Below are 15,164 nucleotides of genomic sequence, written 5' to 3'. Positions count from 1 at the left end.
ATTCTGCAGTGAATTAAAGGAACATTCTGTGTTATATAGAATATGATATAATCTGTATGGCATAGCATGACATGATGGTAAACTAAGCAATTTAATATGACATGATTCAACAGGATGTGACATAACAGTATGAAACAACATGACACTGTTGATGTAAAAAAACAAATCATGCTAACACAACACAAGAAGACAAATGTGATGTCAAACAAGTGGAAGATAATTTATGACGTGCTTCACTCTGCATGTTCGTGCATATGTTTAGATGCATGTGACAGTTATAATGTAACTGTACTATAACGCTAGAAGATTACATGTGATGAGCTGGAGTGACAGGACATATTCTAATATACTGTGGCATGTTGTGATATAATGCCACAGTCTAGTGTAATGCAGCATGACATAATAAATAGAAGATAACAACACAATGGAACATTGTGTTTGTCTACAGACCCACCTGATAGCTGCTGCTTCCTGGAGGTCTGACCCTCTGTGGGGCGTGGCTGTGTGTGACCCCTCCACAAAGTCCAGGTGAGAGCCCATGAGTGTGATCTCCCTCTTCCCACTACAGGACACAGAGCAGCAGCCAAATCAAAGGAAAGCAATTTAGCACAAAGGCTCTGTTGAACATTTTGTTGTGATATCCTCAGCATGGTGATACATGTTTTGCAACTAGTGATTATCACTAACTACATTGTACTGTAACAGGCCTCAGAATTCTCTCCTTCTTTGTAAGTTCTTCTGATTTGTAAGTTAACTCATTATTAAAAAGTGTTCTTCTGTGTGTTTGGCCTGTGTTCTCTTCTCTACTCCAAAACAGTGACACACAGTTAAAACCTAAAACCAGTGACACTGAAAAAACTGATAGAATAAAGAAACACATGAAGAAAAAGACATAAGAAAAATAAATAAAATAGTAAGAAAATATTGTTATTGTTTCTTTGTACCTGTGTTTTATTGTCAGTGGAAATTCAAGTTTCAGTGCCCATAAAAACCTTTCTAAATGCCAATGTTTCCAGTTCAAGTTTTCTTTTCAATACCAAACTTTATTTTCAATGTAAAAAAAATAATGTCAGTGGTCTACCCCTTAGAAGTGGGCTTGGTGTTGCTGCAGCTAAAAGGGGAAGTGGCTCTTATGGTGAGAGACTGCTTTTAGGAAGTTGCTATCTTTCCCCATCAGATAACCTCAACCTGTGACTGTTCTCAGCAGAATCTACTTGAGCAGTGACAAAACACTGATGGTAGCTAAAAAAATGCAATGCCAAAGTGTCAAATTCAACTGTCAAATCAGTTACAATAAGTTGGTGTAATTACAGTACATTAATGAGGGCATGATGTCACCTTTTTGTTTTTTAGACCTAATTTCCTATCTGCCCATGTCACCTCATGATCCCAGTGATGGTCCTGTTTGTTCATAATCGTTAATCTGCTGTCTCAGAATGGATTAGGTGATGTAGCAGCATGCTACACGTGTTCCTTAAAATTGTTCTTGAAATGACTTACTAATACTTTTAATACCTTTACGTTCCTCCACTACATTTAAAATAATGAGAAAGAAGTCACCACTTCAAGAGAAGCTGTGGTTAAACAGCCTGCTAAAAATATTTGACCTCATATCTCCTTTCTGTTGATCTATATCTATCAGCAGTGTGTGATGTTCTGTAAATGAACTCTATGATTTGGAGAAACAGATATCAAAACTTGATGTTAAACATGGTTGTGGTTTGTTGAAACATTTCAGTGACACTGCAGCAGCTGGAAATAACAGATCTGAATTAGAAAATGCATTTCCTGTGGTAAATGCTTGTGAATGCTGAGAGCTAAATTAATTGCTCAGGCAATGCTTAAAATGGCTGAAATTATTGTTGAAAGAGAGAGAGAGAGAGAGAGAGAGAGAGAGAGAGAGAGGAGGTGAGGACAAACAGTTCAAAGAGAAGTGTGTGTAATGGTAAATCACCAATGAGAATGACCCATGTGTAAATGTGCAGGTCTCAGTTGTGTGTGTGTGTGTGTGTGTGTGTGTGTGTGTGTAAACAGCACAGAGAACAGAGGAGGTCTTAATGGCCAAATGTCCATCACACAGTACTGAGAGGTGGCTCAACCCTAAAAACTGGCCTGGCTTGGCTGTTTTATTAACAGAGAGAGCAAGATAATATGGAGATGAATGAGCAGGTGAGGGCTCCTCTTGGTGATCAGAGGCTGCTACTGCAAAAGCGTAAATCCTATGGCTTAGGGAGTCACACTGTGTGACAGAGCACAAAATTATCTACAATTTGAGGCATAAATTGTGTGTGAGACGTGAAAGCTGTGGGCAGGAGAAGAGTTGAAGCACAAGAATTTCTGAAAAAGTTGAAGGACTGAATGGCTAGAGTGAGTGATGTCACACAGTGACTCAGCCTTCACACTAATGAGATCAGATTTGACACTGTGACAGTTATTCAGTTATTCTTGGAAAAGAAACTCAGTCATGTGTTATCCTCAGGAAGGTTTTAACATGTGTGTGTATTATCAGACTGTAAAAAGATTCAACAAATCCAATCATACCTGACCCAGCTGCTGCTTGGGACAATTTTGGTGCAGGATGGTGATGACCTGTAGGTGATTTTAGTGTTGCCATGGCAAACCACCATCTGGGAGGAGAGCACATACTTTGACCACACCTTTACCATCTGTCCTGGGAATGTGGAACGTGAGATTCACGCCTGTGTTGTTCCATACAGGAGATCTGAGCACAGCACACAGGACGACAGAGAGAGAGAGAAACCAGTTCATCTCACTGAGTCCAAGACTTGTTTGTTTGCACTGACAACTTAACATCATGACAACAACAATGCAGAAAACCTGAAAACTGTTTCCCTTTAATAACTGCATCTTTCAGATGTTGAAAGCATAATGTTTGTTGCCCATAAACGGACTCACTCTTGGGAGTGCAGTCTGTGTCCACAGTCATCCTCACTCTGGTCACATCTCTGAGGTTTCTGACCCGACAACACTGCGTGGTTTCTGCCGTAGAAAGACACGACACTGGGGGTGATGGAGGAGATCACTGGCCTCTAAAAACACACAGAAACAACCATTTTTAATGTATTGCCTTCCACTGTTTAATCTCTACTGAATGTGAATGAGTTGAACTTGAGAGGAAGAATGTGTGTGAGAGGTTCAGACTCACAGAAAAGTTCATCCCAGACTCCATCGTTTGACAAACACTGTCCTGCAGGAGGAAGCAGGGGAAAGAAATTCATCAGTTTACATGACATTCACAGTAAAGGTGCTTCTAGATTTGACTCAAGACCTGTTTCACCTCAGGTTAGTTCAGCTGAAGCGGTAGAAAACATCCAGCCTGAGGTAAATGCCAACAACTGTAATGCTGTCATATTTACATCTTGTGTGTATGAGCATAAAGAAAATGAGGCATTTTGGTTTCATGAGTAGTTTACTTCACTAATGACTGATCAGAAACAGTTGGGCCCAGTGAAACACACTCTCTTACTCAGAGGGTTTTCACAGTGAAGGTAGTATCTTTACAAAGTGTCTAAACTCTGAACAACTCAGAGCAGACAGCTGGGTGCTGAATCAGCTGGTGACCAGTTAGTAAACAAGACACAACATGTAAATAAGACCGGTGTTGCTGGAAGGCATTTCTTTTTGTAACTTTGATGGAAGCTAACTGTTTTGTCTCTTTTCTCTTTTGTTCTAAGCTTGTGTATGTTTGCATGACTGAAGTGATAAATACTTGGTATTCCAGAGTAATACCAAGTATTTATCACCAAAAGAAGAAATTGTGGGTTTGTGATGAAAATAAATTTGCTAATTGTTACCAGTGGTAAATACCAATAAGAAGTCACTATTTACAGACTGTTAATAACAAATATCTGACAGCATGTTCAAAAAGTGGAAAAGCCTATTTTAGATAATTACATTGATCACTCCTTGATTTGCCCAGGAACAGCTGTTTTTGCTCCAGCCACATCCAGCCCTGATACACTGCTGACACCTGAAGAGAAAACAAACCTTATAACATGTTGGTGTTAAGATCAGCACTGATATAACACTAGAGAAATGGATCACATGGACTTGACAGAGAACAGAGACCACAACATAGTAATATATATGCTTCCTGGCTATGAAAAGACAAAGTTTTTTTCATATAACTTGGACCTAATGATTTCATCAGTGATGCATTTGACTGATTCTGTGTTTCAGCTCTATCTATTATTTTCTTCACAGTCAGTGTCTTTGGTTTCTTTGAAATGATAGTGGACTTACAAGACAGAACTTGGAGGTCCCCTGATGTTTGAACAGTTGGTTAACGTCAGTTGTTCCAAAAAGTGCGTCTTCCCAACTCTAATTCTTACACTGACACCCAGACCTGACATGAAAATAATACAACAAACATTACAGCAAAACAGTTCTATGTCAGAGCTTTCAGTGATAAATGTGTTTACATGTAATATAACACTGTATGCTGTGAGGCATCACAGATCTGTCAGCTGCTAAACAACTGGATATAGAGTGAAGTTACTAAAGAAAGACAGAGACAAACTTTCTGTTTCACTCTGAAACTATCATTAGAAACAGCAGAGGTAGTAACCAGTGAACAGCAAATCAATATCAGGTGTGCCAGCTGGATGCTCAGGTACACCAGCTAGCTGATCATATGCAGGCCTGAGGGTTTAATATTATGGATTTCCTGATAAACAAGTCTAATTGTTACTGTGACATGCAGCCTGTTCAGTGACTGTCTTTGTTCAGCAGTGTACATTTTATAAAATGTAACGATATATAACAAGAGACAACACAGATTCATCAACTGAGAATTTCTGTGATTTATTATGACACTGATGAGGTCCTTGATAATCAGGTATTAGGTCACTGGATTATTACATTTATCAAAGGTCACTGACCTTCAGCAGGAAGTCTGCTATCAGAGAAGATGCAGGTGCATTGTGGGAACAGTGGAGGAGGGCCACTCCTGCTACAAAGCTCACTGGAACTTGCAGAGAACTGACAGGCGAATCTGGACAGTGTGCTCTGACCCACAGTCAGGTGTGTCTGGATGTTCAGTTTGATCTGAGAAAGGTGGAGATGTGAGTGTTTAAAGGACAAATAACTGACACACACAACTGATCAGAGTTAAAACCTTTGACTTCATCTCTACCTGACCAGTTGGCTCCTTTTCAACTTTGTAGGAAACTATTTTGTGTTGGTGATCATCAGGAATGGACACCCAGTCTGAATCTGTGCAGTCATCTTCAAATGTGCACCTAGGAAAAGAAACATTTGTTAAACCCAAGTTTAGAATTGTTTAAAGACGTCAGATGCAGATGTTGTTTCTCTGACCTTGATTTAGAGCCACACCAGACACAGTGTGGATCCTGTGCAGACCAACACTCCTGCACATTTGTGTACATGCTGCACTTTGACACAGGTACACGCTTCATCTAGAACACAAACATTAAGCAAAACTATAAAATACAGCATATGTGACACTGTGGTAATAAAAAGACAATCTGAAAATTTGAATGTTTACACAGGTGTGTGTATACCTGTACAATGCACCTACCTGGTTTTGAAATGGCACATACACATGTTTATGATCCACTGGATCCAGAAGTATTTTGGGAAACACTTGGCGATCATCATTGGCCCTGTAGAGCACCATGGGACAGGCGGTGTGATAGTCCTTATCTACAGCAAGCTGACAACAAGAATGTAGCTTTGGTTATGTTTCTGAGGAACTGAGCTGCTGCGTTTATAAAGATCAGAAGTTTTTTATTAAACCTGATCTAATATATTTTACCCTGCTGAAGTTATGATTTTGAAAGGTCACCTAGGTAACCTAGGTAACCAGCTTCAAAACATAAAACACTTTTTGTTTTTGGCTTTTCTCAACCACTGAAATGTTTACTTATAACAACATTATGCTGCTGTGAAAACAGTCAACCACTAACCACTAACATTAGCATATGTACCCTCCACTAAGATGTATAGCTCACTAGACATGTATGAGAAACAGCTTCACCTCCTGCCACAGTTTAGATCCTGTGGTGAAAGCAGCAGAGTATTTCCTGATCTGGTTTGGTACCTCTTAGACCCTTACGGCATCAACTATCACATCCAGTATTACAGTGATACTGCATCTATAATATATCCTTGCGTATCATATATGCATTCTGTGCATATTTTAAGGTGCTTGAAAAAATGAGTGCATGAAAGCATCTTGAATAATAAAAGGATAAATGATGGTGTGCCATTAATTTTTCCACCACATTCTTCTCTTTAGTCTCATATTTACCATTTTATCAAAAAAGTTCATCTTAGACATTTAATTTCATGGGACATGTTCAGTCTACAGCACATCAATAATTCTATCTTGGTGATAGTGAGAAAACAGATGATGTGGTGAAGCTGAAGTGATGGGAAATAAAGTGTTGACAGGAAACTAGTTATCTTCTTATCTATTTTACACTCTCCACTTAGAATTCTTCAGAGTTTTAAATTGGAATAATCTGACACCCCTAAATTTACAATGTAGATACTGGAATTAGATAAAAATACATTATGTTTCTAAAATAAAGCTCAACAAACATTTTTGCCATTTATTTTTAAATAATTGTTTAACATGACAATGTTAAACAATTATTATAGCAAATGGTTTACTAATTTTTCAAAAGTGTTTTTTCAATAATGGATATAATGTATATCACTTCACTTGTTATACACACCTTAATGAGCTGTCCATCTCCTGTCCCGATGAAGAAAACCATCCAGGCCTTCTGCCTCACTGCCAGCACAGAGGTCATGTAGTTCTGTCTGAAGAGCACTGCCTTCGGCTTCAGGGTCTTTGGCTGAGAAACACAAACACATCTATTATCACTTATAGATCTATTATCACTTATAGAGCCAAACAGCATTGATGGAATTCTGAAGTGAAGAGATTTCAGGTTGGAAACAAGTATTCAGAACACTTCATGTTGAAATATCACTGCTCAAAGCTTAATTACATGTGTTGTGATCTTACATAATTGAATACAAACCTTAAGTCATGACTTTTTATTCCTAACTATGAGACAGTGGGGCCGTGGGCAGAGATAGATAGAAAGCCTGCCCACCCCTCCTATGTAGGGCCCCCAGACTGAAAGAGTTTTGTGTCTCTTTACTTACTTTTTGTTTCTTTGTAGTTATTTGGTGTGTCTCCAAGAGGACTGTCACACAGTACGGTAGACCACTGTTCATTTCAACAGGTTGTTTTATCCATAACTGTTTAATAACCTTAACTGCGTGTTTATTATTGTAACCACAACAACAAAGGTCCAGTATGCATGCTGCTAGTACGTTCCTATGGGCTGTATCTGAGGGTAGAGACAAAAGATCTCTAAGGTCTTTTAGGCTGAAAAACTTGTTGGTCTTTATGGTCATTTTGTGTCTTTTAACTCAGCTCTGTGACCATCAAAGAAGACATTAAATATCGGGAGCTCTGGCCCATGGGCCCCCTGACATCTCAGGCCCCTGGGCCTGAGCCCTGTAGGTCCTTTTGGTAATCCAGCCACAGTCTCCTACAACCATAGGTCATAATAAAGCATCAAATCCATTTAACCACCAAACAATCTGACCTCTCACTTCACCTACACATACAATCCTGCAGGATCTTGCAGCATTTTGCTTTTAATGTGTATAAAGCCAGACCTAAGTCAACAAAACTTAGTTGCTTGTTCACACAAGCTTTTAGAGAACTACACTGTGTAAGGTATGTTTGTCTCCATAGTTTCCATTAATAGATATTGTTGAAGTCTTTGACTTTCTGTCCCCAAAGAAAACCTGGGGACAAACTAATGTCATTTAATAGAAGTATAATAGTACTGTAAAATATGACACAGTCTTACATTCTTCTTTAACTCCATATAAATTAGTTAAGGTTTCTTTGATTTTTATTTTTTGTCATTGCTAAAACTTTCAAAAATATGAAAACAAAATAAGAACCCACCGTCAGTCTTGACTTGGCGGTACAGACACTTGATACATTTATATCAGTGTAGCTACGTGGTATGAGTGTGCAGTCACAGTAACCGACAAATGAATTAAAGAAGCTTCTAACCTTCACAAACTGACCTCTTACCTTTGTAACACTTGTCTTTTCGGGACAGACACTGCAGAAGTCTGGATCTGAATCGTCCTCTCCGGTGAGATCGGGGCTGATGTCAAACACCAGCAGCTCGGTGTTGCTCTGTCCTCCGTCCACACTGAACACTCCGCTCCAGAGCACCGAGGGCCCGCCCGGGATCACCGAGGAGGCCAGGAGTCTGTTCCCCTCACCACCAGCTTCAGAGACACTGAGAGTCGCACCCCGCAGAGACCTGTAAGTCTGGGTCTTGCTGGTTTTGCCCTCAAGCCAAATGAGACGGACGTTGCTACTTTTAGCGGCTGAGAGCACGTTGGAGAGCAGATACATGGTTGAACTGATCTGAAATCCGTCCACAAACTCCACATCACCTTTACTTCTGATCGAGGGCGTGAGTTGATCATCATTTAGAGAAAATATACCTCCCGCTTGTTTTTCAACCGTATTCTGAAGGTTGACAGTTTGGATATTAGAGGTGCAGCTGCTCTGTTCGGTGTTGTGTTGATGTTGCTGTACCCCGGTCAGAATGTAAGTGTCTTGTGTTGGATTCTTCTTCAGATTCACCAAGACCGCGACGGACGCGTTGCTGCTCCTCAGTGGTCCCACCTGGATGCTCTCCCTGTGCACAAGGTTAGAGATGTTCTTCAGGTCCAGAACCTCGCAGTAACCACACTCCTTGTCGATCACCCCGCAGCTGATCAGAGTGTCGTTCTCAACAAATGGCAACAACACGTTGACTCTGAAAGTTGCGTCCCACGAAGCCGTCTCAGAAACCCGGTAAAACGACACGTCGTCCGGCTGTTGGTTCCCGCCCTTCAAGATTCCTCTCAGGGTCAGACTGTGGACCAGAGTCAGGTCGTGGTTCAGCTGGTACAGCTTCTCCTCTGTAGCGATGTAAACCGTGTTTGTGGTCACGGCGAAGTGGCGGAGATCTCCATCAAAAGTGAAGCCTCCATCCTCCCCCAGACACCGAGCCGCTCCTCCCCAGAGGATAAATAACAGACCAGGCAGCAGGATCATCTTCTACAGCGGTGGCAGCTTTGACTGGGAAACGCTCACACACTGGCGGCCTGCATGACTCTGCATTCCGCCCAGTCGTGCGTAAAAGCGCAGTGCGCCTCTGTTGAAAAGAGAAGTGTCGAAAGTGGGAGGGAGCGCCCATAAAGAGATGTCTGATCTTAATGTGATGATCTTTAGATTGTGTAATGGGCTTCAACACTTTATACCATCTCATGTCCACTGACTCCATCAACCAAAATCATCAGGTGACCAATATTTAAAACTGCAATGAGCAACTTTCTCCATGTTCAAACTACAGAACAGCAAAGATGATAGCACGTGATGTCTGGATGACATCTAGTGTCAGATTTGGGAAGTTGTTTTTCTTCTGGCTGCGCTGGATGTCACTGACTAAACAGGTGAATACAAATATTGTATTTGCTGAAATCATGTATTGACACAATAAAGCTGATCAATATTTCTCAATAACACAATGTTAGATTACATCAGTTTGGTATTTTAGCAAAGTCAGTTCATCCACCACCACCCACTGTTCAGAATTGTTCTTTAATACTAACTCACTTATAAAACATAAATACCCCAGAAAATGTTTGGAGTGTCATTTGTCCAGTGTCACATACTCAAACCAAACCACCAACAACCTTTAAGATGATCAACAAGCAAATGTCACTGTTGGAGTCTTGTTACATTATCCATCATCAGGTAAATCAGTATTTTGATTGTAAATACAACTGTCCTGTTCATTAAAACCTTTAAATCATCTATTGTTGTGATGGAAAAACAGGCCTCATTAGTTTTATCTACTTCATTACAGACATTTATTGATCAAAGTTATTGATTTGACATTGATATACAGTAATTACAGTGTTCAGCTTCTGTTTGAGTCCCTTCAGCAAATGTTTATCTTGGTGTGGGACTGTCTCTTTCCATTACTTTGGGTATGTGCTGTGGTGGGACATTGTTGCAACATGTTATGTCCACAGTGTCTCATGTCAACTGCAGCATCCTGACTGCTGACTGCAATAAGGAAGTCTATGGTGAAGGTCTTTCCTCTTGTAGGGACTCCTGTGGCTCTAAGAATGTCTATAAAATGGCTGAGGTGCTGAGCAGTGCAGGAGACTTAGTCTATACAATATGTCCTCTTATAACAGCTGTACCATCAGAGAGGATGAACTCAGTAGAAAAAAAGACTTGATTACAAAATTTATGGTAGACGCACAGAGAAGGTTAGATGTCAGAAAGAGCCTCAGTGACCTGTGTCTGTAAAGAAGTAGTTTGATATTTTTAAATATGCTTATTCCCTGACAATGACTTAGATGAGAGGACCAACAACACTCAAGTTTGCACAGTTAATATGAAGCTAAAGCCAGCAGCAGGTTAGCGTAGCCTAGCACAAAGACTAGGAAATAGGGGAAAGCTAGCCTGGCTTTTTCTACAAAGAAAAAAATGTACCTACCAACATCTTTAAAATGCACTAGTTCATATTATTTGTTAAATCTGTGCAATGTGTGCAAAAAGGACAAGTTGTGATATCCCTGAGTCTGCCTGGGGAACTTTGTTGCATGTCACCCCACCTCATTTTCTGTCAGTTCTCTAATATACTCTATCTCAAGACTAAAAATACTTTTTACTTCCATAAGTAAAATCTGTGAATCTTGGATTCAAAGCAAGGACACAAAGGTCAGGTTCTTCAAGTAGCCTTCAAGATACAATTACACCGGAGTTACATAATACAGAAAATGGTTGAAAGATACTGTAAAAGCTCCGTTATAAAGCTCACATGAATCCCTCTTACACTCACTGTTTAGTTAAGGTTGTCTCCCTCTACTTAGAAATTTTGAGACAAAACACTGAACTTCAAATTTAACCCATGGGTGGGGAAATGAATTATCAGTGAGGAATAAACATGAACTTGGGATATTATGTCTGCTATAATGGAGATGCACAAGGTTCAGCCAGTGTGATGTAACAGTCAGAGCTTGTTCATCTCAGCAGTGAGTTTCTTTTGCCATCGACAGATAATCACCAACACTGAAAGACAAACAGTTACTGATTCAAACCAGACAGACAGTGGAGTGGAAAAGGTTCTCAGTCAGTATTTCTACCACCACTGGATGTCTGCACTCTATTGAATGTAGTAGAAAACTATCATTAAACATTAACATAAATATACACAACAATTATACTGAATCTAAAGGAAACATTGTTAAAACTGATTCCAGTTCAGACTGTCTTATAAACAGCTGGTGTTGTCAGTCCAGCCTACTTAATGTTCTTACCAACAGTAACACAGGGAATCAGCAGGAGGCGCAGTATCAGAAGGACTTGATGTAATAAAGATGGAGGGCCGAGTCTTACCGTCTTATCACCATACTTTATCTGAAAAACAATAACAGCACTGCTACAGAGGATTTCACAGTGGGACGCCTCAAAGGACCAGTGGGTCAAAAATAACTGAAGTGTGGTTACTGCTTTACCAAACCATGCCCTGGTTTGAAAACCACTGCATGAAAATCAGTATTTGCTGTGAAAGAATGTGGCACCACCTCACAAACTTTATAATTACAATAATGTTTAGGTTGTATGTCTTTATAGCACTGTGTAGGTTGGTGCAGTGGGAATGAAAGACTTACCATTAAATGCAGAAATTCAGCATCTGGTGTGTTTTGAATAAAACAGATGAAAAGATCAATCTTGGGAAAAGTTTCTTTGCTCTTCATGATGCAGGGATATTGTTTTCCTTTCTGAACGCCCCACACTGACAACTCTGCTGCTGTCATCTCCAGTTTGTCTGCCTCTTTCTGAAATGACAAAAGAACCTTTTATGAATTGATGCCACGTGTGTGCATGCGTGTGGAAAATATGTCGTACCTCTATGGTGATGCGCACATCGTCCCCTATTCTCGTGGATGTGAAACCAGTAAACTCAGGGTCTGGATAGTAGGTGATTTTACTGGAGCAGGACAAGGTTTCATTGGCTACTCTCAGAAACACAGCGCTGGTAAAAGTCCTCTGGGTGTTTTCAGCTGCAGGTGTGTCATAGGTGAGATGCTGCAATAAATACAAAAGTAAAGTGGTTAATCTGTGGATAGCATGAGATGACATGGTAACGTGGTATACTGTAAACTAAAGAGATAGTTGTATTTGCATGATATTATATAAAATTTAAAGTGAAAATGCTCAAGATTTTCATGACATCAGATCCAGTATTTGATACTGTTTGTTTTACTGTTTAGTTTATGGTTAGGCTGAGGGATAGGCATTCAGTTGTGATGGTTAAAGTTAGGATAAGGGGCTAAGGAATGCATTATGTCAATGACGGGACCCTACAAAGACAGTTGTACAACGGTGTGTGTGTGTGTGTGTGTGTGTGTGTGTGTATACAGAGAGACCCACCTGAAAGTTGCTGTTTCTGGGAATCATGACTTCCTGCAGGGCGTGGCTGTGTATGACCCCTTCAACAAATTCAAGGCGGGATCCCATGAGTGTGATCTTCCTTCTCCCACTAAAGGACACAGGAATATTCATACTGACACACACTTCAAGAGCACAAGTAACTATTATAATGATATTATAATGACATGGTTTTAGGAAACATTTAGATGAGATCAGATGTCACAGTGTTGTTGTTTGACTTTTTTCTCTTTGTTTCTGTCTGTGTTTGTGTAGAAATAACAAGTACTGACCAGTCAAGTCATACCTGGCCCAGGTGCTGCTGGGTGTTATATTGGTGCAGAACAGTAAGGAGCAGTAGTTAATTTTAGTGTTGCCATGGCAACTTCCATCTGGGAGGAGAACACATACTTTGGCCACAGCTTTTATATTGGTGCTGGGAATGTGGAACATCAGACTCACACCTGAGTTGTTCCATACAGGAGATCTGAGCACAGTACACAGGACGACAGAGAATCAGTTCAATACATTAACATAACATTAAAATGTGAATACTGAAATATAACATTTTAGAAAATGGTAAAAATAGTAAACACCTGTGGAGTGTGTTGAAAATGTGTGTGTGTCTGTCTTTGCACAGCCTTAAAATACTGAAGTTTCTAATATACTGATGCTAATAGGTATGGAAGAAATTTACATCTAATTTACACAAAACCTCATCAATTATAAAAGCCTACTTCACATCAAAAATCCAGCTTCTGGCTTTAGGAAATGAAGTTGACAACATATTGAAGGAAACGGAAATCCACCATCATTTCCTCTTAATTGTTTCATTTTTGTTTAATTTGTTTCATTGTTGTTTTGGGAGTTGTTAAATGTAATGAAAATATTGTATGAAGAAACTATAAAGTGACTCACTCTCTCAGAGTGCAGTCGTCAGTCTGGATCCTCACTCTGGTCACATCTCTGAGGTTCTGACCTGACAACACTGCATGGTTTCTGCCGTAGAAAGACACGACACTGGGGGTGATGGAGGAGATCACTGGCCTCTGACAGTGAAACAGACACAATGATAATTAGTCTCAATGTATAGCCTTCTACTGATGTCTTAATCACTGGTAAATGTGGAAGAGGTGTGAGGTTAAAAAGTGTACGTGAGAGTTAAGAGATTCAGACTCACAGAAAAGTTCGTCTCGGTCTCCATTATTTGGCCTAAACTGTCCTGTAGGACGAAGAGAAGGGGAGAAATTACCAGGTCTACCTGATAGGTGCAGGTTTTTTGTCACAGTATTAAGTAAAGGATCACTCTGATATTTTGGAGAAATTGCATATCTGCTGTATTGTAAGGAGCAAGAGGAGAAGAGTAATATCAGTTTCATTTCAGTGCACAGTCTGAGGAGACCTGGGATGTGTTTTCAGCTAGCTTAGCACAACAGCTAAAAACAGGGAAACTGTGTGTGTGTGTTCATTGTCTAGAAGATGAAAATGAGATTGTTAGTGAGCAGTTAGCTTAGCTGATTAGTGAAAATAAACAGCTAGGCCCAGTGAACCACATTCAACAACTCACACATCCTGTCCTCATAAACTGTCGGCTTTTGTTACAAAACCAAGTACATTTAAGTTTGTCCAGTTTGTATTGGTATTTTGTAGCTAACTTGACAACATACAAAACATAAATATGCTGTATTTAAGTTGTTTATACACTGTATCTATTTTAATATTGCTGGAAGGCCTTTCCAAATTTTGAGTTAATTTATATTTGATTTTAAATTTTTCAAAGTTGGCTCATAGAGACACAAAGTTGCCTATTAGAAGCTTGTGCATCAGTATATATGGATCGGCTATATGGAGCTTGAGCTAATAAGGTAAGAATATTATTTATTTAATTTCCATGTAGATGCTGAACAGGCTGCAACTCGTGTTGTCAGAATTTAAAATTACAGCCTTTAGTTTATTTAACAGCATTTGTTTTCAGTGTCGGGACATTTTTATTTGAGTGAGTCCCAAAAGACTACTCCTTTCCACACATCATAGAACTACATCAGCATTTTATTTATCTCTTTAAAACAATATGGCTAGATTTGAAGGTGGTGTCAAAAAGTTGATGTCATGTTTTCTTCACATTCACACCTATTTTTTCCTCTTCCCTTAGGAATTACATACAATATTCTACAATTCTGATCATTTTAAGCCTCTGCTACAAAACACATTTCCCCCTCGCAATGTTGCCAAGGTGACAGGGAGTGTCATTAGCATTTATTTGGAGTTTGTGTCCAATATGCACTCTCCTTTTAGCACTTATGTCTCCACAACTATGTTCATCTAATTTTGTGTGTCTGGCATTTGGTGCTGGCTAGGTAGTGTACAGTGGGTTTATCAGAACTTTCTCGTTGCTGCCTGCTACTAAAATTGACACTGATGAGTGAGAGAATTAAAGCATTAAATTTGCCAACAGTGAAACCAAACAGAACTGAACAAAAAAATGATTACACTCATAACTCCTGCAGTCGACCAGGAACAGCCATTTGTGCTCCAGCTACATCCAGCCTTGATACACTGCTGACACCTGAAGAGAAAACAAATCTGTCTTTCTATCATTATTAAAATCATTAGCTATTATTTGTCTTCAGTAAAT

General features: G+C 39.7%; 1 protein-coding gene across 24 annotated transcripts in view; it reads right to left on the bottom strand.

Annotated features, from left to right (window-relative positions):
• plxnc1 (plexin C1) overlaps window positions 1-15,164 on the bottom strand; it is a 49,473-nt gene that overhangs the window by 29,092 nt on the left and 5,217 nt on the right. The window contains exons 1-9 of one of the 24 annotated variants that reach the window (XM_051077814.1): window positions 8,114-9,212; window positions 6,723-6,845; window positions 5,561-5,695; window positions 5,338-5,438; window positions 5,156-5,261; window positions 4,902-5,067; window positions 4,264-4,366; window positions 3,916-3,991; window positions 3,167-3,208 (exon numbers count right to left, since the gene is read on the bottom strand). The exons of 5 other annotated variants lie outside the window; for them this stretch is intronic. In XM_051077814.1, the coding sequence (XP_050933771.1) occupies window positions 3,167-3,208; window positions 3,916-3,991; window positions 4,264-4,366; window positions 4,902-5,067; window positions 5,156-5,261; window positions 5,338-5,438; window positions 5,561-5,695; window positions 6,723-6,845; window positions 8,114-9,136 (1,875 nt within the window). In that variant the 5' untranslated portion in view covers window positions 9,137-9,212. Of the gene's footprint in view, window positions 1-3,166; window positions 3,209-3,915; window positions 3,992-4,263; window positions 4,367-4,901; window positions 5,068-5,155; window positions 5,262-5,337; window positions 5,439-5,560; window positions 5,696-6,722; window positions 6,846-8,113; window positions 9,213-12,007; window positions 12,188-12,532; window positions 12,642-12,836; window positions 13,017-13,447; window positions 13,579-13,709; window positions 13,752-15,019; window positions 15,096-15,164 lie in introns of those variants that run through there. 18 more of the 24 variants (XM_051077813.1, XM_051077810.1, XM_051077829.1 and 15 more) reach the window with 18 other exon arrangements.

The sequence above is a fragment of the Lates calcarifer genome, linkage group LG18 (genome assembly GCF_001640805.2).
Source record: "Lates calcarifer isolate ASB-BC8 linkage group LG18, TLL_Latcal_v3, whole genome shotgun sequence".
NCBI lineage: Eukaryota > Metazoa > Chordata > Actinopteri > Centropomidae > Lates > Lates calcarifer.
The sequence above is the reverse complement of the archived record's forward strand: the minus strand, read 5'-3'. Positions and strand labels throughout refer to the sequence as shown.